This window comes from Garra rufa, chromosome 25 (genome assembly GCF_049309525.1).
Source record: "Garra rufa chromosome 25, GarRuf1.0, whole genome shotgun sequence".
NCBI lineage: Eukaryota > Metazoa > Chordata > Actinopteri > Cypriniformes > Cyprinidae > Garra > Garra rufa.
Genome location: NC_133385.1, coordinates 20,934,923 through 20,956,552, shown reverse-complemented (window position 1 = coordinate 20,956,552; position 21,630 = coordinate 20,934,923). Strand labels below are relative to the sequence as shown.

The 21,630-nt window shown below is 34.3% G+C and overlaps 2 protein-coding genes across 4 annotated transcripts; both read right to left on the bottom strand.

The window, feature by feature from the left end:
* Positions 1 to 94: 94 nt before the first annotated feature.
* Positions 95 to 7,164, bottom strand: lyrm5b (LYR motif containing 5b). Of its 2 annotated transcripts, none has more exons than XM_073832014.1 (3): positions 7,113 to 7,164; positions 6,866 to 6,944; positions 95 to 316 (listed from the first exon to the last, which is right to left on the bottom strand). In XM_073832014.1, exons 2-3 carry the CDS (start codon positions 6,908 to 6,910, stop codon positions 107 to 109), a joined length of 255 nt encoding a protein of 84 aa, XP_073688115.1. In that variant the 5' UTR covers positions 6,911 to 6,944; positions 7,113 to 7,164; the 3' UTR covers positions 95 to 106. The 2 variants fall into 2 exon arrangements, with proteins under 2 accessions (XP_073688115.1, XP_073688114.1); XM_073832013.1 differs by having other exon boundaries at positions 7,109 to 7,161.
* Positions 7,165 to 7,501: 337 nt separating this feature from the next.
* Positions 7,502 to 21,219, bottom strand: nedd1 (NEDD1 gamma-tubulin ring complex targeting factor). 2 transcript variants are annotated; one of them, XM_073831962.1, is made up of 17 exons: positions 21,058 to 21,219; positions 20,429 to 20,627; positions 19,024 to 19,118; positions 18,836 to 18,952; positions 18,580 to 18,720; positions 16,892 to 17,121; positions 16,605 to 16,806; positions 14,663 to 14,816; positions 14,115 to 14,246; positions 13,949 to 13,993; positions 13,723 to 13,827; positions 11,050 to 11,094; positions 10,786 to 10,961; positions 10,525 to 10,708; positions 10,332 to 10,446; positions 8,385 to 8,451; positions 7,502 to 8,289 (listed from the first exon to the last, which is right to left on the bottom strand). In XM_073831962.1, exons 2-17 carry the CDS (start codon positions 20,562 to 20,564, stop codon positions 8,185 to 8,187), a joined length of 2,049 nt encoding a protein of 682 aa, XP_073688063.1. In that variant the 5' UTR covers positions 20,565 to 20,627; positions 21,058 to 21,219; the 3' UTR covers positions 7,502 to 8,184. The 2 variants fall into 2 exon arrangements, with proteins under 2 accessions (XP_073688063.1, XP_073688062.1); XM_073831961.1 differs by having other exon boundaries at positions 20,429 to 20,572.
* Between the last annotated feature and the right edge of the window lie 411 nt (positions 21,220 to 21,630).

The following is a 21,630-nucleotide window of genomic DNA, read 5'->3' as shown; positions in this document are numbered from 1 at the left end:
GATGAAATGTATAATAACATATAATAAATGATATATGTTGCTGCTCCAGTCATTCTATCTGTGTTGTTTATGTAAATATCAGGCTGCATGTAGCATGTGATTTTATTTACTCTGTTTCGTAATATCGCTTCTTCAAGGCTCTGTACTTCCGGAGGTAATAGAGCGCCTCGAGCTCTTTCACCACGAATTCTCCTCGGCTGATGAGCTCTTTGATCTTCTCGGGGTCGCGCACATCTTTATTCTTGGCAAACGCAGCCCTCAGTCTATCTCTGAAATAGTCGGCTCCTTTCGGGTACTCCCGGCCAAGAAATAGCAACTTCAAGAAGAAGAATCAAAAGACAGGATTAGGAATTTCTAATGCCTGGAGTCACACATATGTGCAAAATGGTGGATTTTTTTTCATACTTTTAATGTCTATTCTCTACATACAGTGCTTTAAGTGGGCCGGTACGCGCCGGTACTCAGTACCGCCACTTCTAAATATAGCTCTTGAGAGTACCGCCACCTCTCCATGCGCCCAGAACGTGCTTTTAGCGTACCGGTACTCTCATTTGCACATCTGTTATAATCGTTTGGCTGCGCTGCCGCTTTTCAAGCGCCCTTCGCAAGCACGCTTCCTAATTCGTCCCACCGAGAGCAGAGACTACATTACCCATACACCAATGTGTTTTACAAGTGAAAAGCGCATGCGTCGCTTTTGCCGTTGTCATGTCAACAACTCAACGTGGTCCGGAGAGGGTGTGTAAAACGCGCAAACAGCTGCTCGGTTAAAATACAAAAACAATGAACACTTAATATGCTCTCCTGGCTTCAGACTCTGAGTAGTAAAAGAACAAGGTCAGAATCAGAGGACTCGCTGGCTGACACCCCACCAAGCCAGAATGATATCGCTGCAGGTCAGACGCAAGCTAATGAAAGCTACCAAGCTCTGCAGGTACACTTTACAAGTGCTGCTGTTGATACCAGCAGGGACTCAAGAGAGAGAGAGCAAAATACAAATTATTTTATAATTTATTTTATATACATTTTGTGTAAAAAAAAACACTTTACAAGTGCTGCTGCTGATAGCAGCAGTGACTCAAGAGAGAGCAAAATACAAATTAGTTTATAATTTATTTTACGTACATTTTGTTAAAAAAAAATTTCAATACCTTTTTGCACATTTTATTTATGTTCAGTAGCTCTTTCTAAGGGTATTTTTTCAATAACCTTGTGCACATTTTATTTATGTTCAGTAGCTCTTTCTAGCTCAAGCAAATCCACAAACTAATAAAATGATTTATTATTTTGTATAAGGTTGTCTGTTGACTGTTGTATATAAAACCCATTCAATATAGTTGTTGTTACCTCAGGGGAGGCGGAAAAAAAATAGAGTACCTCTTTTGGGCCACTTAAAGCACTGTCTACATATAAATGAAGAACTTAATATAGTTAGTTGATATTAATAGGCCGATCAGGGCTAGTTGTCAGTTTTAAGTCTATATATAACAAAGTCATGACAAGTCATAGTCCCTAATGTGGCAGATGGCAATGAGCAAGAAATGCTTTCATTCTTAACTGTCTTCCATATTGTTTTCCAAAAATATTAATGTGACCAGGGGCCTCATTTATAAAGACTTGCGTAGAAACCATCCTTGATTTTATCTAAGAACTTTTCTGATTTGATCGTAAGAGCGATTCAGAGAAACGAACGTACCACGACATCCATGCCTACGCCAGTCATTCGGTTATAAATCACAAATGATCGTGGAATTGTGTGCAGCTGAATGTTCCGCCGTCGAAACGCCCCTGCTTAATTAATTAACATATAAAATGAGCTCATTCCTAAAACAAAAACTCTGTGACAATGGCAAGTAAAAGGGAGCGCAAGAAATCAAATTATAGTGAGGCTGAACTATCTGCAATACCAGGCATTACCACAAGGAAACGGTCGTACGCCAAGCTGGAATCTGACGTGGAGATAAGTACTTTTCCACGTCAAAGACGGTTTTTATAAATCTGTACTTTGACGTGGATTTGATCGTACGAACACTCTAAGATCAAATCAGTGCGTAAGAAAGTTTTATAAATGAGGCCCCAGGTGTGACGGGATTGAAGACTATAATATATTTGAAGAGATACTTCTCTCATAGTGTTCCCTTCTTTCTGATTCAACATATCTACATCCCCAACATTGTCTTTCTGCTGCTAATGTGGGTGCAATTTCTGATGTAGGATGTTTGTCAAAGTTCAAGTAGACATATTATATCAAATATGCTATTTATAACAAAAATATGAGATGTCATGACTTTGTTAGGTATACGTTTACTGAAACCATGACTATGTTATGTATTTTTATTTAAATGATTGATCAATGAAGCAAATAACTCTGTCATAAGTTTACAACCCCGAAACGATGAGAAATATATGGCCCATTCTACAGAATTGGTTCAAAGTCAAAGAAACATCTTGGAAAAAAAGTACTTTTCCACAAATTTAGTATGTTTATTAAATTGCATAATGTCCAAGGTCCACATTTCTAGTAATTGTGCAGTTAATTCTCATATTGTATCTTTAGAAAGTTTAAGAATATTTGCCCTCCCCCCAAATTTCACTACAGAAACACAGTAATACAGGTCCTTTTCAAAAAATTAGCATATTGTGATAAAGTTCATTATTTTCTGTAATGTACTGATAAACATTAGACTTACATATATTTTAGATTCATTACAACACAACTGAAGTAGTTCAAGCCTTTTATTGTTACTTACTTACAACCTTACTGATGATTTTGGCATACAGCTCATGAAAACCCAAAATTCCTATCTCAAAAAATTAGCATATCATGAAAAGGTTCTCTAAACGAGCTATTAACCTAATCATCTGAATCAACTAATTAACTCTAAACACCTGCAAAAGATTCCTGAGGCTTTTAAAAACTCCCAGCCTGGTTCATTACTCAAAACCGCAATCATGGGTAACACTCCCGACCTGACTGCTGTCCAGAAGGCCATTATTGACACCCTCAAGCAAGAGGGTAAGACACAGAAAGAAATTTCTGAACGAATAGGCTGTTCCCAGAGTGCTGTAGCAAGGCACCTCAGTGGGAAGTCTGTGGGAAGGAAAAAGTGTGGCAGAAAACGCTGCACAACGAGAAGAGGTGACCGGACCCTGAGGAAGAGTGTGGAGAAGGACCGATTCCAGACCTTGGGGGACCTGCGGAAGCAATGGACTGAGTCTGGAGTAGAAACATCCCCAGGTCAGGCCACTTTTGAACCAGAAACAGCGGCAGAAGCGCCTGACCGGGGCTACAGAGAAGCAGCACTGGACTGTTGCTCAGTGGTCCAAAGTACTATTTTCGGATGAAAGCAAATTTTGCATGTCATTCGGAAATCAAGGTGCCAGAGTCTGGAGGAAGACTGGGGAGAGGGAAATGCCAAAATGCCTGAAGTCCAGTGTCAAGTACCCACAGTCAGTGATGGTCTGGGGTGCCATGTCAGCTGCTGGTGTTGGTCCACTGTGTTTTATCAATAAAATATAGAGAATCTGTGGGATATTGTGAAGAGAAAGTTGAGAGACGCAAGACCCAACACTCTGGATGAGCTTAAGGCCGCTATCGAAGCATCCTGGGCCTCCATAACACCTCAGCAGTGCCACAGGCTGATTGCCTCCATGCCACGCCGCATTGAAGCAGTCATTTCTGCAAAAGGATTCCCAACCAAGTATTGAGTGCATAACTGAACATAATTATTTGAAGGTTGACTTTTTTGGTATTAAAAACACTTTTCTTTTATTGGTCGGATGAAATATGCTTATTTTTTGAGATAGGAATTTTGGGTTTTCATGAGCTGTATGCCAAAATCATCAATATTAAAACAATAAAAGGCTTGAACGACTTCAGTTGTGTGTAATGAATCTAAAATATATGAAAGTCTAATGTTTATCAGTACATTACAGAAAATAATGAACTTTATCATAATATGCTAATTTTTTGAAAAGGACCTGTATATAATTTAATAAGACGGGTTATTGACCTATTAAGATTTTTGCTTACATCTTCCTTGTAAATATATATATATATATTTTTTTTTTTTTTACTAAAGTTTATATTGGTAAATCCATATCAATTACTATTTTAACAATACTTAAAGTGTGATTTTTGAGATTTGTTGTATTTTGAATCCTATTTTTCTTTGCGAAAAGCATAAAGCTGATCATATGATCAGATTTAAAAGTTAAAGGATTCATTATTTTGAATTTACATTGAACCAAACCCTATCATAACATCTTAGCTGATAATTCAGTATACTTTATTTTTGACAAACATTTTCAGTAGTGACAGTAATGTTTTGCTAGCGACCCCATCACATTACAGAATTTTAACCCACATACTAAATTGTTAAACATTTGTATAACTGTACTAAAATTTTGTTTATTTTCCCCAAATAAAGGATTATGTTTTCCCTTTTATCACAATGATGACATGTTTCATGGGATAACACCCAAGATGTCGCTACTGAAACTCCGGTTGTGAAAGTTTTAGGTACTTTTGAAGCTAGTGCAAAGATGCTAATCAGCACATGGTTAACTAGCACAGTTCAACAGTTGTACACATGACATAACTAAATGTTATAGAACAACTCCAATAAAAAAATGTAATTATAGAAAAATGGTGTTTGGTAGTGGCATTCTTTAAAGTTACCAGTGTTGGAGAAAGTTACTTTTAAAAGGAATGCATTACAATATTGAGTTACTCCCTAAAAAAGTAACTAATTACGTTACTTTTTATGGAAAGCAATGTGTAACATTACCTTTGCATTACTTTTTAAATCTGGGCAGGGCTTGCTTGTTTGTTTTTGAGAAAAGTAAATTCATGTCTGTACAGTAGACCGCAGAATAAAAAATGTCAACTCTTCAGCAATAAAAAAGGGAAAACAAATGTTAGATTATCTTGAGTATTTTTGGCTTATTAGTATGGATGAATTGGATCATCAAAGTCATCAGTTAATAAAATGGGATTAAATACATAAAGGATATTTGTATTATTTAACATTTAATTATTGTAGGTTTGCCTTGAATTTCACTGTTTTTATTCATTTTGAGAAATGCTGTCTGTTTTTTTAGTGAGTGAGATGAATGAATGCATGTTCACATTTATTCTAGAACTAAAGTCACATCTTACAATTTCTCTCAACATGAGGACAGGAGAGCTTTTAATCAATAAATGGAGGGAAAAGTAACTCATTTATTTTCTCGTCAATTAAAAAGTAATGCGTTACTTTACTAGTTACTTGGAAAAAGTAATGTTATTACGTAACTTGCGTTACTTGTAATGCATTACCCCCAACACTGAAAGTTACACACAGATTTTTCATACTTTTGAGCACATCTCAAAACGATGGGGCCTATCTACTCACCATGTAGCTACGAGAGAGAGAGACACATCAATATTTCCTGAGCATAAATGTAGGGGTGTAAAATCAGTCTCAGCTAATGGACTAAAACATAAAATTGTTTATAAAAGAAAATATAAAATACATTTATTGTTTAACTTCACATTTTGTAAATATCCAAAACATGTTTTAAAATCAACAATGGAATAAAATGCAAAAGTTATTTCAATATCTTTTTCATAAATTGAAATTTAGGGGTTAGGGTTTGGGACAGTCACCTCCCAATTGAAAGTACCTACAAAAGATTATAGAAGATTATATATTAGGCGTACTCATTTTAAATATTATTGTAGGTTTTAATTAGATAATAAAATGTGACCCTGGACCACAAAACCAGTCATAAGTGTAAATCTGTCGAAATTGAGATTCTTACGTCATCTGAAAGCTAGGTAAATAAGCTTTCCATTGATATATGTGACCCTGGACCACAAAACCAGTCTTAAGTCGCTGTGGTTTATTTGTAGCAATAGCCAAAAATACATTGTATGGGTCAAATTTATTGATTTTTCTTTTATGCCAAAAATCATTAGGAAATTAAGTAAAGATCATGTTCCATGAAGATTTTTTGCAAAATTCCTACTATAAATATATCAAAATGTAATTTTTGATTAGTAATATGCATTGCTAAGAACTTAATTTGGACAACTTTAAAGGTGATTTTCTCAGTATTTAGATTTTTTTGCACACTCAGATTCCTGATTTTCAAATAGATGTATCTCCTATCCTAACAAACCATATATCAATAGAAAGCTTATTTATTGAGCTTTCATATGATGTATACATCTCAGTTTTGTAAAATTTAACCTTATGACTGGTTTTGTGACCCAGGGTCACATATTGTTTGTTAAAATAGGACAATGTTTGTCTGAGATGCAACTATTTGAAAACCTGGAATCTGAGGGTGCAAAAAAATCTAAATATTGAGAAAATCGCCTTAGAAGTTGTCCAAATGAAGTTCTTAGCAATGCATATTACTAATCAAAAATCAAGTTTTTATATATTTATGGTAGAAAATTTACAAAATATTTTTATGGAACATGATCTTTACTTAATATGCTAATGATTTTTGGCATAAAAGAAAAATCGATAATTTTGACCCATACAATGTATTTTGGGCTATTGCTACAAATATACCCGTGCTACTTAAGACTGGTTTTGTGGTCCAGGGTCACAAATGATCTTAGTAGACATCTAAGTTTTGAATGCTTAACTGCTTTTTAAATGTGTTTTTTGGTTGTGGGACAGCAGTTTGAAAAAAGTCAGTAGAAAAACACATGAAAACCACACTGTGAGAAACACTGTGCAATTCAACATTTGACTCAGAACTTCGAAAACGAAACAAGAAGGGTTTGCTACAAGTAGATTAGTGAATATGTATAGTTGTACATTTTGTTTTCATGGCATTTGATAGCAGAAGGGGGCAGTGTACTCACAGTTTTGTACAGTTGCACTACCTCCGCTCGGAGTGGGTTGGCCATTTCCCAGCGATTCCCTTGATCTCAGCCAAACAACCTGCGTTCAACACACTTCAGCTGACCTGTTACCGCTCACTCAGACAAGTTTTCTTTTTTTAAGCAGACAGCGATTAAAACACCTTCAGTTTTTAAACTAGATATGATATGCTTTATGTTGTATTGCTGAAAAACTGAAAAAACAAGCTTTGTTTTTCTACTTACTTACTAATGTCTCATATTACCCTTTGGATCGACGCAACGAAAACAAAGTAAAGCTTTTGATGTCATCGAATACACAAAGTCAGAATAAAAGTCCTCAACCGTTAAACTAAAACGTTTACACACTAGCTGGTTACAAATAGTATGTTGTAAAAAAACAATACTTATCCAACTTTTATTTCTTATAAAAGTGGGCGCAGCCATTTGTATATTTTATAGGTGTGGCTAATCTGTGCTAATCTGCATCCACCTAGTTTTAGCTGTACAAAACTCGTTTTTCTGCTTGATATTGCTAATTGGTGTGTCTTACCATATTATTTTAACGTATTAATTTAATTATAAAGACACTGGTTTATAGTGCAAACAGTTTTACCGTTTACAGAAAGAAAACAAACCTGAATGCGGAAATAATTTATTTAGGCCAGTCCACAGGAAGACGCCTTATAATTGCGGATTAGTAGCACAGTGTACAGATAATGGTTTTGAGTTAGTCGTTTGCTTTTTCTTGCCAAATGTGCTGCCAAGAATATATGAAACTGATTCAAAATGTTTTGTATTGAAGCACTGGCATTCAAATAATCTCCAATGCACATCTTTTGAAGCTGCAAAATACATAGATCTACCTGTTCTTACACAACAACAGTGTCCTTTCATTTTTGGCATGTGGTTTGCAAAAATAATCTGGACAGCTTTTACAAAGAAGCACAATCCATAGTGGCAAAATTCACACTGAGATGTTTCTTCACTCTACAACGTTCACGCTTTTCACAACCTAAGTGCCAATACATGCGTTTCTTTCTGTAAACTAGTTAGGATATACAAAACACACCTTGGAGAAAAAACAAAGCGTGTTGTCTTCTTTGCGATTTGCTTTTAAGGCATAGAAATCTTACAAAAACACTCTTTATATCCTGAAACAAATACAAAAGTGTGCCAATATGACAAATGGAGAAGCAGACTGTGAGCGGTGGTCTGCAGAGTGAAGGCACTAGTAGAAACGTGAGCTTCTCTCTGTCCTCTCTGATTTCTGTCAGTATTCCCATACTGACACAACGGGAGACGCGTGTCTATGGATGTGTTTAATAATTGGCTCGTAGTCGTTTGTTTTCCTCTTTCAGTCTTTCTATTTCCTCGATGAGCGAGTCATTCACGGAGTACTTCTCGATTAGACCATGGATTTCATTCTGGAAAAGACGAGTGGCATGATTAAAGAGGTGTAATATTCATTTTGACTTTTTTTTTTTTTGACTATTTAATTATGGACTGAAACAAAACGTACCAGCTGAATATAGAACTGCCGAACCATCTCCACCTGAAGATTGATAATGTCTCTATGACAAGTGTCCCTAAGAAAAAAACAAAAACAGGCATTAATGACTTAATCACTGTAATGAATAAAGACGACATGGTATAATTAGTAAAAATATTGTGTGTGCGTGCTTTGAAATTCAGCTTTGAAAATCACAGGAATAAATTACATTTTAAAATATATTCAAATAGAGATAATACTGTAGATTTTTTGGTTAAAGTTTTAATTTTGTTGTGTTTTAATCACATTTTTTTTGTCTACACAGTATTTACTAATTTTTACTTCAGCTTTAAGTATTTTAGGTCAAGTTAAATTAATGAAAATAAGAAATGATTCCTTGACAGGAACTGAAATACTGTAAATACTGCCGTTCAAAAGTTGGGAATCAGTGAGATTTTTTTTTTAAAGAAGTATCTTACGCTTATCAAGGCTGCATTTATTTGACAAATACAGAAAAAACTAATATTGTGAAATATTATTGCAATTTAATATAATGGTTTTCTATTTTATTATATTTTAAAATATATTTTTTCCTGTGATGCAAAGCTGAATTATCAGCATCATTACTCCATTCTTCAGTGTCACATGATCCTTCAGAAATCATTCTAATATGTGACCCTGGACCACAAAACCAGTCTTAAGTCGCTGGGGTATATTTCTAGCAATAGCCAAAAATACATAGCATGGGTCAAAATGATTGATTTTTCTTTTATGCCAAAAATCATTAGGAAATTAAGTAAAGTTCATGTTCCATTAAGATTTTTTGTAAAATTCCTACTATAAATATATCAATATGTAAGTTTTGATTAGTAATATGCATTGTTAAGAATTTAATTTGGACAACTTTAAAGGTGATTTTCTCAGTATTTTGATTTTTTTGCACCCTCAGATTCCTGATTTTCAAATAGATGTATCTCGGCCAAATATTATCCTATCCTTACAAACCATATACCAATAGAAAGCTTATTTATTGATGTATATATCTCAGTTTTGTCAAATTTAACCTTATGACTGGTTTTGTGGTCCAGGGTCACATATGATAAATTACACAATATTTTTATACTTGATATAAAATGATGCTTGATACTTTTTGTCAGGATTCTTCAAGGAATAAAAAGTTAAAAAGAATAGTATTAATTTAAAATAGAAAAATCATATACACTGCTGTTCAAAAGACTAGGGCCAGTATTTTTTTTTCTTTTCTTTTTATCTCTTTTCATCTTCTTAATTTTTTTAGAGAGAGAGGGAGAGAGAGATTTTTTTATTTAGCAAATGATAGTAAAGACTTATATTGTTAGAAAAGATTTTGAATTTGAATTAATGCTGTTCTTTTGAACTTTTTATTCTTCAAAGAACCCTCAGGTTCCACTAAATCACAGGTTCCAAAAATTATTAAGCAGCATTGATAATAAATCAGCATATTGAAATGATTTCTGAAGGATTATGTGACACTGAAGACTGCTGAAAATTCAGCTTTTCATTAGATAATAATCATTAAAAACCTCACTGATCCTAACGTTTGGAAAGGTAATGTATACACTACTGTTTAATAGTTTTGGGTCAGTATTTTTTTTTTTTCTTTTCATTAAATTGATCAAAAGTTATTTTATTTATTTATTCATCATTTATCCTCACAAAAGTCACAAAATTTTGATTCCAAATAATTGTTGTCATTTTGAACATTCTATTTAAAATATGAATATATAAGTGAAATGTTTCTTCAGCAGCAAATCAACATATTAGAATGATTTCTGAAGGATCATGTGATACTGAAGACTGGAGTAATGATGCTGAAAACTCAGCTTTGCATCATAGAAACATGTTACATTTTAAAATACATTTAAATAAAAAAACAGTAATTTCAAATTTAAATCAGTGATCCCTAGATTACTATTAAAAAAATCTGTGTTAACTCACCTGAAGTCCTCCAATGCCTCATGGATCATATTACGGACAAAGTTCATCTGAACAGAGGTGAGTGGAGCTCCACGGCCCTCGGCTCCAGATTCGACTGCGGCTGCCGCTGCCGGAGCTTTAGATCAAAACATGCATCACTTACTGTGTCCCATTAAATGTCTTTTAATCTTAACTGTCACCTATTAAAACATACCTGCTGCAGCAGTAGAAGGAGCTCCGCTGACCGGCGAATCATAGATGAGCTGGGTGGGCAGATCTCCCCTCTGACTGGGATCAGGGGTGTTGAACGGCTGCACGGACTGAACACGTGTGCTTTGAGCAGCAGGGGGTGTGGTTACGACATCATACTCCTGCCGGAGACTGTTATTCTTCTCCACCTGTTAATAATACCAACGAAAAAAGTTGCATTTCTGAATACAGAAAGGTGTTGGATCATGAACAAAACGAGATGAACCTTGTTGCCGTTCTGTAAATCAGTCTGCTGCGGAGGGGTATTGATGGACTCCTCTTCTTTGATTGGTGGAGGAGTCTGAACCACAGACGGACTGTAGCAGCGACTGCCTGGAGTGCCCAATGGGGTCTTTCTCTGGGACGACCCGCCAGGGAAGTGAGGTAGGTATTCAAAGTCTACTAACAAAGTAAATGGCAATGTTAGTAAAGGTAAATGAAAGCATGCTGTTCTATTGTTGTTGTTATTAAAATGTAGTTCGTAGCTTGCCTTTCTTTCCACTTGATACATCACTCAGTCTGTGCCCTTTCCAATCTAAAAAGATAATTAGCAAACTATTAGTAAATATATATATGTGTGTGTGTGTGTGTGTGTGTGTGTGTGTGTGTGTGTGTGTGTGTGTACACATTACCACTAAGCCCGCATTTATTTTATTCAAAGTACAGCAAAAACAGTACAATTATAAAATATTTTTACTATTTAAAATAAATGTTTTCCATTTGAATATATTTTAACATTTACTTTTAACATTTACAAAAGGTTTTCATTTCAGATAAATGCTGTTCTTCTGAACTTTCTATTCGTCAAAGAAACCTGAAAAATTTCTACTCAGCTGTTTTCCACATAAAAATAATGAATGTTTTTTTGAGCAGCAAATCAGAATATTAGAATGATTTCTGATGCTAAAAATTCAGCTTTTAAATCACAGGAATAAATTACATACACGTCAAATAGAAAACAGTTAATATATTAAATATATTTCAAAATTGTACTGGTTTTGCTGTACTTTAGAATAAATGCAGGCTTGGTGAGCAGAAGAGACTTTTTTTTTAAGTAAAACTTTCATTCAGCAAGGATGCAATAAATTAACCAAAAGGGACAGTAAAGACTTCTACAATGCTTTTCTTTTGAACAATCATGAAAAAAAGGATTTTTACAAAAATTTTACGCAGCACAACTGTTTTCAACATTGATAATAATACAAAATGTTTCTTGAGCAGCATATAAGCATATGAGACTGATTTCTGAAGGATCATGTGACACTGAAGACTGATGCTATTTGAATGGGTTCCTATGGAAACCGGAACAGAAAAGCATTCAATCAGACGTTAGAATTCGTAATGGCGGCGCTCATCGTTTACACGGGAAAAAGGTCTATATATATATGTAAATATGAGCAATATCTCAAGTCTACGAGTGTGATATTGCGTTTATACAACAGTTCAATGGAACGAGTGTGTGAATACTTAAACAAAATAACAACAGAGTGTCGTAAAAGCCCTCTTTTGTGCAAACTATTCCTTCCGCCACAAATTCAAATCAAAGTTTGACGGTTGATCAGCTGAACATAAGCTTCTCGTTACTAATTCCAAAACATCACTTTAGAACTAGTACCGAAGGAATGTTGAGTTACTTCATTGAAAGCCTACTGTATTACTGCATTAAAACCTCACTGTATCATGTTTGAGTATTATGAGAGAGAGATGGACTGATAGTGATTAACGTACCTGCATCTGATAGAGCATTCATTGTTCATATTCATGATGATATGACATTAGTTTAAATGTTTACTGAAGAAAGCGTTAAGTTCATCTATTAAGGGTGATTTTGCTGCTCAGTGCATTTATTCGCTGTAGCAAACTGTTGTTGAAGCTAAAAACAACTTCCTCTTAACTTTTCATTTTAAAAGTCCCAAAGTCACTATTAACTGCTCACTCATAAAACGGTCTCTTGTCGCCATCTAAAGGCGGAACAATGTAACGTTAACTAAAATCACCATCACGAATACACGCACGTTTCTCAATACTAAATACTATTAGTAAATATATTATTGAAAATATAGTTCATATACATTTTTATTTATTGAGTAGTAATATTTAATTAACAACGACAACAAAAACAGGCATCAAAAAGTTGCTAGGCACTTCAGTCAAGAGTAAAGGCAGCATTCAGCATTGAATTTACATAAACATGCTACATGAACTATCTTCTTCTCTGGAACAAATAATAAATTATTGAGATCAAAGACTGCCCGTTAGATTTACCCACAATGAATTACATACATAACCACTACAGAAACATCTGAGCCAGCGGTAAATTCCTGAAGATCTGGCCGTGGTGAGAGCGCTCTCGAGCGGATTGATGAGTGCAGAACGCCCCCTGACGTTATGGGTCTCGCGCGTCCGAAAACGACGAAGCAAATTTTCAAAGAGACGTTATCTTTATTAACAAACTACATATTTGAACTATAAACAAGTACATTCTCGCCTGAAAACCTCTTAAAACTACATTCCGTGACACAAAAAGAGTAATATTTATAAAATGATACGGGATTTGGAAGTCCGCCATGAAACTCAGAAATAAAAAGGTCCCGGCTAGAACACATGGGGTGATACAAAATTGTGAAAGGGCGTTCCTGTAGCGATACCAGTAGAATATCTCACGGTTCTCAACCAATCAGATTTGAGAACCAGAAAGAACTGTTGTATAAATATATATATATATATATATATATATATATATATATATATATATATATATATATATATATATATATATAATGCGAATTCCTTGTTGCATAGCTTGCACACAACCATGCTCTTATCGACGCTTCCATCCAATGTTTTTTATAACAAAATTTCCAATCCACAGGGCCAACCAAAGCGGTCTCATCAGCTTCTTTGTCCATGTTCACTGTGGTTTGTTTTTGTCTGAACGCTAGTTGGTGCTGCAGTATAATCGGTCTGTCGAAACTCATCCAGTGAGAAACGTTCCGCGGTGCAAAAATAAGTGCGATTAAAATGCGTTTAAAAAATTTAACGCGTTATTTTTGTGTAATTATTTAATCTAAATTAACACGTTAAAGTCCCGGCCCTAATATAGACATATACAGTAAATGTAGAGGACAAAGCTGTTAAACAGCGTTTCGAAAAGTTGCCTCACCATCTCGTACAGGTGAAAAGATGTCCAAGCTGTTTCTGCCGACTCTGAAACGGTCTGTGCTGTGTTGGCCTTCCCCTTCCCTCGAGAACACATCTATACTGCCTCCTAAAAACAAGAGAGAAATGCAAAAACAAACATTTTGCCATTTAATTAATATGCAACAGTAATAATGTCTGCCAGAAATAAACCCTGCCATTTATAAGTGAACATAATAAAGAACAGGTACCATTTCTTGAAGTTGGAGTATCAGCAAAACCGTGTGTTTTGAAACCTGTAGAGAAGATGGAAAAGCCCAGAAAGGGACCATAAAATAAGAAGACAGATGAAGATAAAGAAAAAAAAAACAGGGACAATACAGTGATTAAAAATGCAAAAGCAGCAACTGATTTTACCATCATTAAGAGGGGAGAAAATATCCAGGTTTAGGCTGTTCCGACCAATGCTGCTAAATTTCTCCACACTTGGCAACTGATCTTGGCTGTGCTGACCCTCGGCCTCTCTAGAGAACACCTCACCAGCAGTACCTACAAAAACAAAACATTCAGTACCTATGAAATCATTACAAAAGCTATCCACTTTATTCTTGAATGCGGAAATAAGCCTATGCATGAGACTTTCGGTACATTAACCGCTATAAGAATAACAAGGTGCAGTAAATGCTGAAACCTGTTTGCACTACAAACCAGTGTGTTCACAATTAAGATAATACATTAAAATAATATAGTAAAACACACCAATTTGCAATATCAACCAGCAAAATAAGCAGTTTTGTACAGCTAAAAATTGCTAGATGTGAATGAGACCGGAATCCAGACCCATAAAATTAATGCTGCATCCACTCTTATGGGAAAAATAAGGTGAATAAACAGGGCTTAAAAATGCTAACCAACCTAACCAAACATGACAGAATAAGGGAAAAAAACTTAAAATAAAGGTTGACCTGTGACTTGTGCTTGTCCATCACCAGGAAATTCAGAGCCAGGCACACTGGGTGGGACTGTAGATGTTGGAGTGGAAGGTCCCGTCTGCTGACCGGCCAGTTTTACTGAGACCCTCTTATTTGATTGAGAAGACTTGCTGGATGTTTTAGTGGACTGTGGAAACAGGGCTGGTCTTAAATGGTTGAATGCAGAGGAACATTTTTTAAAACTATCAGATGTTACAAAAATTGTAAAATTAAATTTTAAATAATAATAATAATAATAATAATAATAATAATAAAAAAACTTAAATAAGTTAAATAAGAAAATCATAATATTTACAAATGCAAGTAAATTAATTAAATATAATTCATTTAATATAAAATGTATGTTACTGCATCTTTAATGCTAATTTAAGTATTTAATTTAAATAATAATTAATTATTCCTAGAACCTATTTTTAAAACTATGTCAGATATTACAAAAAAAATAAACAAGTTAAATAAAAATATTATATTAATAAAAAATAATATTTAAATATTCAAATATTAAATAATATTACATTAAGATACTACAATAAATTAATTCAAAGTAATTAAATGAAATACATTTCATATAAAATTCCCTGCATGTTACATACCAATCAATTAAAATATATATCATAAATTTAACATTTTGAATAATTAACTATTCCTAGATTTTTAAAACTATATCAGATATTAAAAAACTTTTAAAATAAGTAAATACATACACACATAAACTACCAGTCAAAAGTTTTTGAAGAGTATATTTATAAGTTTTTGTAAAGAAGCCTTTTCTGCTCACCAAGTACAGCAAAAACAGTAAAATTTTGAATTTTTTTTACTATTTAAAATAACTGTTTTCTATTTGAATATATTTTAAAATGTTATGTATTTCTGTGATTTTTAGTATCATTACTCCAGTCCAGTCACCTTCAGAAATTATAGTAATATTCTGATTTGCTGCTCAAAAAATATTTATTATTATTACTATTATGTTGAAAACAGCTGAGTAGTTTCTTTGATAAACAAAGTTTAGAAGAACAGCATTTATCTGAAATAGAAATTTTGTAACAATATAAATGTCTTTATCATAACTTTTGATCAATGTAAAGCATCCTTGCTAAATAAAAGAATACTTTTTTTCCCCTTCAAAAACAAAACAAAAACAAAAAAGTATTATACTGACTCCAAGCTTTTGAATGGTATAGTGTATAATGTTACAAAAGCTTTATTTCAGATAAATGCTGATCTTTGGATCTTTCTATTCATCAAAGAATCCTGAAAAAATGTACTCAACTGTTTTAAATATTGATAAATAATGAATATAAACAGCAGATCAGCATATTAGAATGATTTCTGAATGATCATGTGACACTGAAGACTGGAGTAATGATACTGAAATTTTAGCTTTGCCTGATCACAGCAATAAACTACTTTTTAAAATATATTCAAACAGAAAGCAGTTATTTTACATAGTAAAAATATTTCACAATATTACTATTTTTACTGTATTTTGGATCAAATAAATGCAGGCTTGGTGACCAGAAGACAATTCTTTAAAAAACATGAAAATTCTTACTGTTCAAAAAATTTTGACTGGTTGTGTACATAAAATAAAAAACAGAAATACAATTTTAAAATAAAAATAAAACAATGAAAGTATAATTAATTAAAACTAATAAAATTACATTTCTAATTTCATATAAAAAGCACTGAATGTTACATGTAGCATGCAACTGAACAATTTGCAGAACTTTTACGCTATATCAAAAAATGTACACAAACAATTAAATAAATGTTTGCATGATATTTTTATCCCCACAATTTAAATGATAAGAACATGAGTCAGTTCAACAACAACAAAAAACACTACCTCACATGAAAGCGAGGGTGGTTCTGTAGAAGTGTGTTTATGTACACAAAACTGACACAGCTGTACCTTTAACTTGGAGGTGGAGTTCTGGAAGCGAATGCAGGTCACTGATGTCTTGTGAGCCGTGGTGATTTTGATCGGCGCACTGAGGTTTCTCAAATCGTACAAATAAATTCTGCCCTGCGTTGAGCCCACAACCAGTCCAGCCCCATCTGGAGTAAAATCAATGGCTGTGAGTGGAGACTCCACCTGCTTATTACGAAACACCCTGTGAGGACAAAGCACATACACTAAACTGATTAACGAAACTCCAATGTCCAAACTGCATATTAAATGTGCAAGTTTTCCCTTACATTTTGCTGGAGGTGTCATAGCAGACAATCTTCTTATCAAGCCCCACAGTAATGAAGAGCAAGTCATTGGCCGGAGAGAAGGCCAACCCTGAACATGGAGCTTTGTGCGCCCCCTCGAACAAGTGCAGCTCCTTTTGAGTATTAGCATCCCAGAGTGCCACAGAGCCACTGTCAGATACCGTACCCAGAAGAGACCTCTTCACCAGCGAGTACCTCAGATCATGGATGGGCTGAGGAGAGATCACATTGGGCGACATGATTAATTAATTGGCAAAGGCTGTGATTTCAATAAAAGAATAGAGTGAAGCATGTACTGCACTGTTCATTTACAAGCAAGCAACTCATGATCCAGAACATTCAGCATCTCTAAGTGGCTCATTTCACTTTAAACACTGCTTCACATAGACTCTTCCCTGCATGTGCACTGAGTTGAGTCACTTATAATGCGCATTTGGAAAACGTAACATGCACAAAGCTTGAAATAAGAAGAGCTTATAAACCAGCTATGAGGCCTCCCTTCAGTTTTCCATCAAAATAAAATCTCAATGGTTTGACGTTAGAGAATGAAGAAATTAAGACACCATTAACATTACTGCAATTTTAGTGTAAATAATGTAGAATTATTATATTATCACTTAATTTAACACTTCATTTCTTATTTAAACTTTTTTATTTTATTTAGTAATAATAATAATCAATTATTAATAATAATCACAACAATTCTAATTATAATATTACAATTTATACTATTTGTAATAGTTTTAATATTGATATATGCATTAACATTACTATTGTAATTGTACAGTTTTTCTGTGAAAAATTACATTTTCACTATTAAAACTTAATTTCTGTATTTAACATTGAAAAATTCCAATGCAATGCAATTTCCTATTTTGTTTATTGCTTTATTTATTAATAATAATAATCATAATAATTATTACTAAGAATAAGGATCACTAAGAATAATTATAACTATGATAAAAAGTTTTTCTGTAAAATTAGTTATTATATTTTCACTTAATTTAATACTTAATTTCTTTACTTTAAAGTTAAATATTACAATACAATTTCTTAATTTGTTTAGTAATAATCATAAGTATTATTATTATTATTAATAATAATAATAATAATAATAATAATAATAACTCACAGCAATTATGACTATTATAATAATAATAATGATAATAATACAAATAATTTCTAATAACTTTTTGAATAGTTTTTATATTGATATATGCTTTAACATTACTATTGTAAGTTTACAGTTTTTCTGTAAAATAAGATTATTATTATTATTATTATTATTATTATTATTATTATTATATTTCCGCTTAATTTAATACTTAATACTTAACTTCTTTATTTTACAGTGAAAGATTACAATGTAACATTTAATGTTTTATTTAGTAATAACAGTCATAATAATAATTATTAATAATAATTACAGCTATTGTAACTCATAATAAAAAAAATAATTTACATGGTTATTTTAGTTATTATAATTTATAATAACTTATTTTTAATTTTATATTGATATATAATCACAAACATTAGCCCTACAAACAAACACAGCTAACCAGTAATAATCACATTTTAAATTGCAACTTTGCACAAAAACAAAAAAACAAAAAAACAGAACACATTAGTTCACTTGCTTTATTTTGTATGGCTAAAGATGTCAAACTCACCACATTTGGCCCATGGCCGAAGGGTTTGCTGGAGAGGTTGGTTGTGATACTGTGAAGGATGATATCTCCACTAGTGGAGCCGGATGCTATGTAGCTATCACCTCCATTAAAAGACACACATGTCACTTCCTCCTTGTGGTCCTATACAGAAAGAGAAAACAAAACAGGATATAGATGTCTGTTTAGTAGATGATCTAAAACTCCCACTGGGTGTCCTTTAAAACATGCTTAAAGTGTGTTTGTCACCATGTGATACCTTAAGGCTTCGGTGCAGCCTTTTCGTCTTTAGGTCCCAGATATTAACCGTGTTATCCAGTCCTCCGCTGACCAGGAACTGTGATGTTGAGTTCAGACTGACACGGGTTTGCTTTTTCTACAAACAAAAGGCATTTTGAGACATACATAACCAAGATACATTTCAAAGATACAAGGTCCTCAGCTCACCCCTTCACCCAGCTCCATCACAGGAACTGGAGATGACTTGAGACTGGACACCACCAGCTTGTCCCCTATACTGCTGGCACTGACCAGGTACTGATCTGAACACTGTCAAGGCAAAAACCTCTCCATCTACACAATAACAAATCAACTATATGCTCCATTATTAAAGGTCCCATATCGTACACATTTCTGGAGGTTTATTTTATTTGTTGATGTCCTTAAGAATATATATTTGCGGTATAAGTGCCAAAATCCATCTCAATATATTTTTACAGCTCCTTTTTTAGGAGCTCTGTCAAAAACAGGTCGATTTTGGCCCATCTAATTAATATTCATGAGCCTCTCTTCTGATTGGCCTGTTGTTTTCTGAGTGACGCACAACCAGGCCAATCACAGGTAACTACGGTCATGTATGCTGTAAGCGTAAGCGAGCTCAGAGCAATAGAGAGAGCTGATACTCAACAGGATATTTTAGAATGATCATTAATGTTTTTTCTTTTACAAACACCGAATGCAGTAGGCTACATAACTGTTGCTTTAGTAAAGCCCCTTTCACAATGCGCGCTGATTCTGGAAAATTACGGGAACTGTGTGAACCAAAGCCAGAACCTAAAGGCAGTGTTGTAGTAATGATGCACGTTATCAAGCGACTCTTCACAACGAAAAATAACGTTAAGTGCAAAGTGGAATGAAGCAGCGATCATCAGACAGAGCCAGCTCCTCACTATCAGCGCTGAAGCACAGTTTGTTCAGGTTAGTTTCAGTTTAGTGAAACGTACGCGTCACATTACATCTCACATCCAAACGTCACGTCTTTATGGTTTGTGTGCAAAGCATGCACAGATTCCGGAAAACAACTGTGAATGAACCAAATTAAACAATTCCGGAACAAATCGTGGGACACATTATCCGTGTATTTACCGGAATCGCTGTGTGAAAGAGGCTGAAGTTGACGTGCCGCTGGTCTCTTATTAACGTTGTTCTGAAGCCTGTGTAATGATCGTAGCTTGACATCTATCGACTGAACAGGGTTTTCTCCACTTGTTTTCCTGTTGTTGTTGCTCAATGGAATGGATGCGTTGTTGTCTGGGGGTTTGACAAAAGGAGGGTGGGACGTTGGTTTGTGACTGAAGGCGGTGACTTGAGTCGATCGGACGTCACATCGTTACGGAAGTCACAGCGGCTCGTGAAAATGAACAGCTACTTTAAGCAGGCTGTGTGCAGTTTACTGTGGATTGACTGTTTTGAAACTCATATGGTAGTTAGATAGCCCCTAGACCTTAGTTATCATGAAAAAAGCCAGGAAATTTTGATTTTGACGATATGGGACCTTTAATAAGCATGGATCATGTTTGTTCAATACAACTTTTGAAATGGTTTCGAGTGATTTGACAGTGATGGAGGATACTGCTGCTGCTCCAGCATACTTGAGCCACTGGATGTGTGGCACTGTGAGGATTGAACTGCTCCACCACCGTCATGGAGGTCGAGTCCCAAATCTTCAGGCAGTCACCTGACGACACCAGCCGCGTGACGTCCTCCATAGCAACGGCTGCCAGGAGACAAAAGATGGACAGCTGTCAGGCGCGCGACCTACTCTTGAATGACTATACAGAAATAACACATACACACAATCACATTAAATTGCACTGTAAAGCATTATTATGTCATTATTGTCACTTTTGTGGTTGGCAAATAATTAAACATTTCGTTAAGCCACAAGTTTAACTTTACATGGCGTTATTGGTAGTCTGTATTATTGTTAAGAGTCAAAATTATGCCTGTACAACGCTTAAAAATATTCGACCAGGTTAGCCAACAAGCAATGTAAGTTAGCTAAGTTAGTTCAGGCAATCTTTTTTAAGTTTAGAGCATAACCATATTGTTACTTTAACCGCAAAACACATGTGTAATAAACCCGTTACCCCCGTAAATAGACGTTTACTCTCCAACTCGAACGTTTTTGTTGCTGCTCGTGTTTTGTTGTGCTAATAGTTCCTGCATTCATCAGCTGATTAGCAGCAGCTAGCTACTTACCCTTGGTTTAGACTATAAAAGTGCGAGGAAATGGAAGGATATGCTGGTAAAAAGTTCACTTTACATCCACGGTGGTTGAATAAATGATTCCTTTTATTTGAGAGTAAAACTTTGTCATATCAATAAAGTTTGAACATCCGTGGCTCCGGTGAGGAACCGCCACTACGGCGCACCGCTAGGCTCAAAAACAGGAAACGTTCTAAATTACAGCAACGCTAGTGTGTAGAGGGCAATACAAGCAAAGTGCTTTTGTATATTACTTTGTATATTAATACCTCAGCTAAAAAGATGAATAAATAACCTCCGTTGATGTATGTTTTGTTAGGATAGGACAGGAGCCGAGACACGACTACATATTTGAAAATCTGAGGGTGCAAAAAATCGAAATACTGAGAAAATTGCCTTTAAAGTCCAAGTGAAGTTCTTAGCAAAGAATCTTACTAATCAAAAATTAAGTTTTGATATATTTACGGTAGGAAATTTACAAAGTGTCTTAATGGAACACGATCTTTACTTAATATTCTAATGATTTTTGGCATAAAAGAAAAGTAGATCATTTTGACCCATATACAA

Bases quoted from the DNA above. Each gene is read 5' to 3' on its own strand.
- lyrm5b (XM_073832014.1), bottom strand. From the start codon at position 6,910: ATGGCCAACCCACTCCGAGCGGAGGTAGTGCAACTGTACAAAACT. The intron at 317-6,865 runs GTGAGTACACTG...TTCTTCTTGAAG, and splicing joins TAGTGCAACTGTACAAAACT to TTGCTATTTCTTGGCCGGGA.
- nedd1 (XM_073831962.1), bottom strand. From the start codon at position 20,564: ATGGAGGACGTCACGCGGCTGGTGTCGTCAGGTGACTGCCTGAAGATT. The intron at 13,828-13,948 runs GTACCTGTTCTT...TCTTGTTTTTAG, and splicing joins TACTCCAACTTCAAGAAATG to GAGGCAGTATAGATGTGTTC. The intron at 10,962-11,049 runs GCAAGCTACGAA...TTACTTTGTTAG, and splicing joins TGTATCAAGTGGAAAGAAAG to TAGACTTTGAATACCTACCT.